At 41.3% G+C, this 2914-nt stretch overlaps 1 protein-coding gene across 2 annotated transcripts in view; it reads left to right on the top strand.

The window, feature by feature from the left end:
- The first annotated feature begins 409 nt into the window (after positions 1 to 409).
- Positions 410 to 2914, top strand: part of p2rx5 (purinergic receptor P2X, ligand-gated ion channel, 5) — a 9344-nt gene continuing 6839 nt past the window's right edge. For both annotated transcript variants that reach the window (XM_032534181.1, XM_032534182.1), the window contains exons 1-2: positions 410 to 540; positions 2744 to 2894. In XM_032534181.1, coding sequence (XP_032390072.1) covers positions 410 to 540; positions 2744 to 2894 — 282 coding nt within the window. The remainder of the gene's footprint in view (positions 541 to 2743; positions 2895 to 2914) is intronic.

Raw genomic sequence — 2914 nt, forward strand, 5'->3', positions numbered from 1 at the left:
TTTGCACGGCCCTGCTTGTTGTACCAAACATACTGTATATGGTTTGTTTAGCCAATGAATAATTTTTTTTTGCAATAACCTTATTTTTAGAGTAGGCCATATTCAGATTTTTACCTCTATATTAATATATTAATATGAATCTAAAATCAATGTGGATTCACAGGAGTAGGCTACAGCTCCACAAAGTTTTGTTTAAGCTTTCAAATGGATGTCAGAAAAATAAGAATTTCATATCAAGCCGAGCATAACATATGATTATATCCACCGGTGGGTCTCCCGGTGGTCTACAGAGGAACCGGATCAGCCCCTCTCTCATTGGGTTTGCCCGTTTTATGACAAGTGGAGCAGGAGTGTATATCAGCTGGGAGCCCGGAGCTGCGGTCTCACTCGGGTCCACCGTGCGGGAGGAATGGCAGGCTGGGGGGGCTTCTTCGTGTCTCTCCTCAACTACAAGACAGAGAAATACGTGATCGCCGAGAACAGGAAAATCGGGATTTTATTTAGACTCTATCAACTGGCCGTGCTGGGATACATAATCGGGTGAGGTGCAATGCATGCCCTCTCTCTTCTCTTCTTTAGGCACATAGAGTAACCTTATACGGTGTTTTACATGTCTAACTAAAATCAAAAAAAATCAATCAGACAGCTGCTGTTCTAGAAAGTGGATCATATCAGTCCAGTTCTGGAGTCTGTACCCTTTACACTGGCTTCCTGTGCCTCAAAGAACTGATTTCAAAAACTTTTGCTGGTCTATAAATCACTAAATGGCTTAGGGCTAGAATACATTTCTGATCTGCTGCTATGCCCCCCCCCCCCCCCCCCCCCCCCCCCCCCCCCCCCCAGACGTCTCAGGTCGTGTGGGACAGGTCTCCTTTCTGTCCCCAGAGTCAGACCTTAACAGTTTTATATGCTCCACATATCTGGATCAAGTTCCTAGAAACCTGCAGGTCCACCACTACTCTTCTTTTAAATCAAACCTGAAGACCTTTCTTTAAATAATTATGATTTTTTTAATACATAATGCACATTTTGTTCTCGTGTCTATCTCTATCTGTTTTTTGATTTTGTAATGGTTTTTCACTGCTCCTTCATGTGTTATGTAGAGCACTTTGAATGGCCCTGTTGCTGAAATGTGCTGCACTAATAAAGCTGCCTTGCCTTTTAGAAAGTGATTCACACAGTTAAAAATAGCTGAGCTTGCTGAAAAGGGTTGACTTTGTGACTGTTAAAGTGGCAGCGCCGCAGATTTTTGAACTTTAAAATAAGGAAGAGTTGGTTGGTTCGCCTCATTAACGTGTCAGATTGGTGTGAGGAGAGAGAGACAGGAAGTTGTCTCACTGAGTGACGTCACGCTGATGCAGCCTATGTAAAATGATGATGACCCGCGAGCAGGTGACCGGGACAGTCGGTCTCGAGGGTTGACAGTTTCTGGTTTGACCTTTGGAACTTAATTGTTTGTGAAAGTTATTTCAAACTGCAAGTTGGCAAATCTAGTGGCTACCTATGGCAGGTAGTTAGGGGCCAACTTTTTGGGTCTGAGGTACCCCCCACAGCCCGGTCACATGATCCCACGTAGGCCACCCCATCTATTCCCAATGTATTTCCCAAATGTATGACACTATTCATAAGTGGATATTGTTTCTCATACAATCCATCAGTATTACGGTCAGCAGTTGTACTACTACTACTAGATTATTGCAATAAAGCTGAATATTTGACAGTTCACCCACTAACTAACAATTACAACCATTATCCAGTACTTTTAGCCACCTGTTAAAACGTCTGTGTTTCTATGACATAACATGTAGAATTGAGGTGTTAAAGTTGATGTTAATATGTGCATATGTTGTTTTTTTATCATGTAATTTCAGTAGTTGGATACAATCTATCCATGTACCCCCTGGCAACTGCATCAGTACCCCCTGGGCTACTGTACCTTATGTTCACACACACTTGTTTTTACAGTACACTCGTTTATATTGTATCTGACACTTTTGCTCTTTTACCGCTTAATGCTGCTGTCAGACCTAGATGTGTGTATATGCAAAATAGGTAAATAAAGTTCCAGTAGAGAGAGGCATGAGATGTCTAGGATACATTAACATGGCTTCTGGCATGCTGATGAACCCACTTAATGACAGTTGTAATGTGTGTGCTGTTGACCCCCGGACCACATGGTCACCAACAGGGACAGCATGCTGTATATTAGATTAGATTCGATTCAACTTTATTGTCATTACACAGGTACAGGTACAAGGCAACGAAATGCAGTTTGGGTCTAACCAGAAGTGAATAGCAGTAAGTGCAGGATATACAATGGTTCCGTAAGTGCAAGACATGGATATGTAATGGATAAATATAGAAAAGAATACTATTATAAACAGAGTTTTACAGATGGGTTTGTCCTATGAATACAAAATATAGATAACAAGTATTGTGAGCAAGATTTACAGCTGGGAATTTAGTGGATATTACTATAATTGCAAATTTTTACAGATATGTGCAAATAGCATAATATACTAATGGTTTACAGAGTTTACAGGTGAGTATGTACTATGAATATATATATACAGGCGGCTATTATTATTATAGACAGAATTTTTACAGATAGCTATAATAAGTTAGGCTAAAATGAGCAGTATAACATGTGCCATACTGATGCATCATCGCAGCCATGTTGATCATCAGAAATGTCAAGGAAACCAAACCATAATACATTGTGAGGTTTCAATGACTGTCTCAGGTGGGTGTTTGTGGTGAGGAAGGGCTACCAGGAGAGAGAGGAGGCCATCCAGACCTCAGTCATCACCAAGCTAAAAGGTGTGACACTGACCAACAGCTCAGAGGGAGGGCTTCACCTGTGGAGTGCTGAGGATTATGTCATACCCCCAAATGTGAGTCTATCTATCTATCT

The sequence above is a fragment of the Etheostoma spectabile genome, chromosome 13, assembly GCF_008692095.1.
Source record: "Etheostoma spectabile isolate EspeVRDwgs_2016 chromosome 13, UIUC_Espe_1.0, whole genome shotgun sequence".
Lineage (NCBI taxonomy): Eukaryota > Metazoa > Chordata > Actinopteri > Perciformes > Percidae > Etheostoma > Etheostoma spectabile.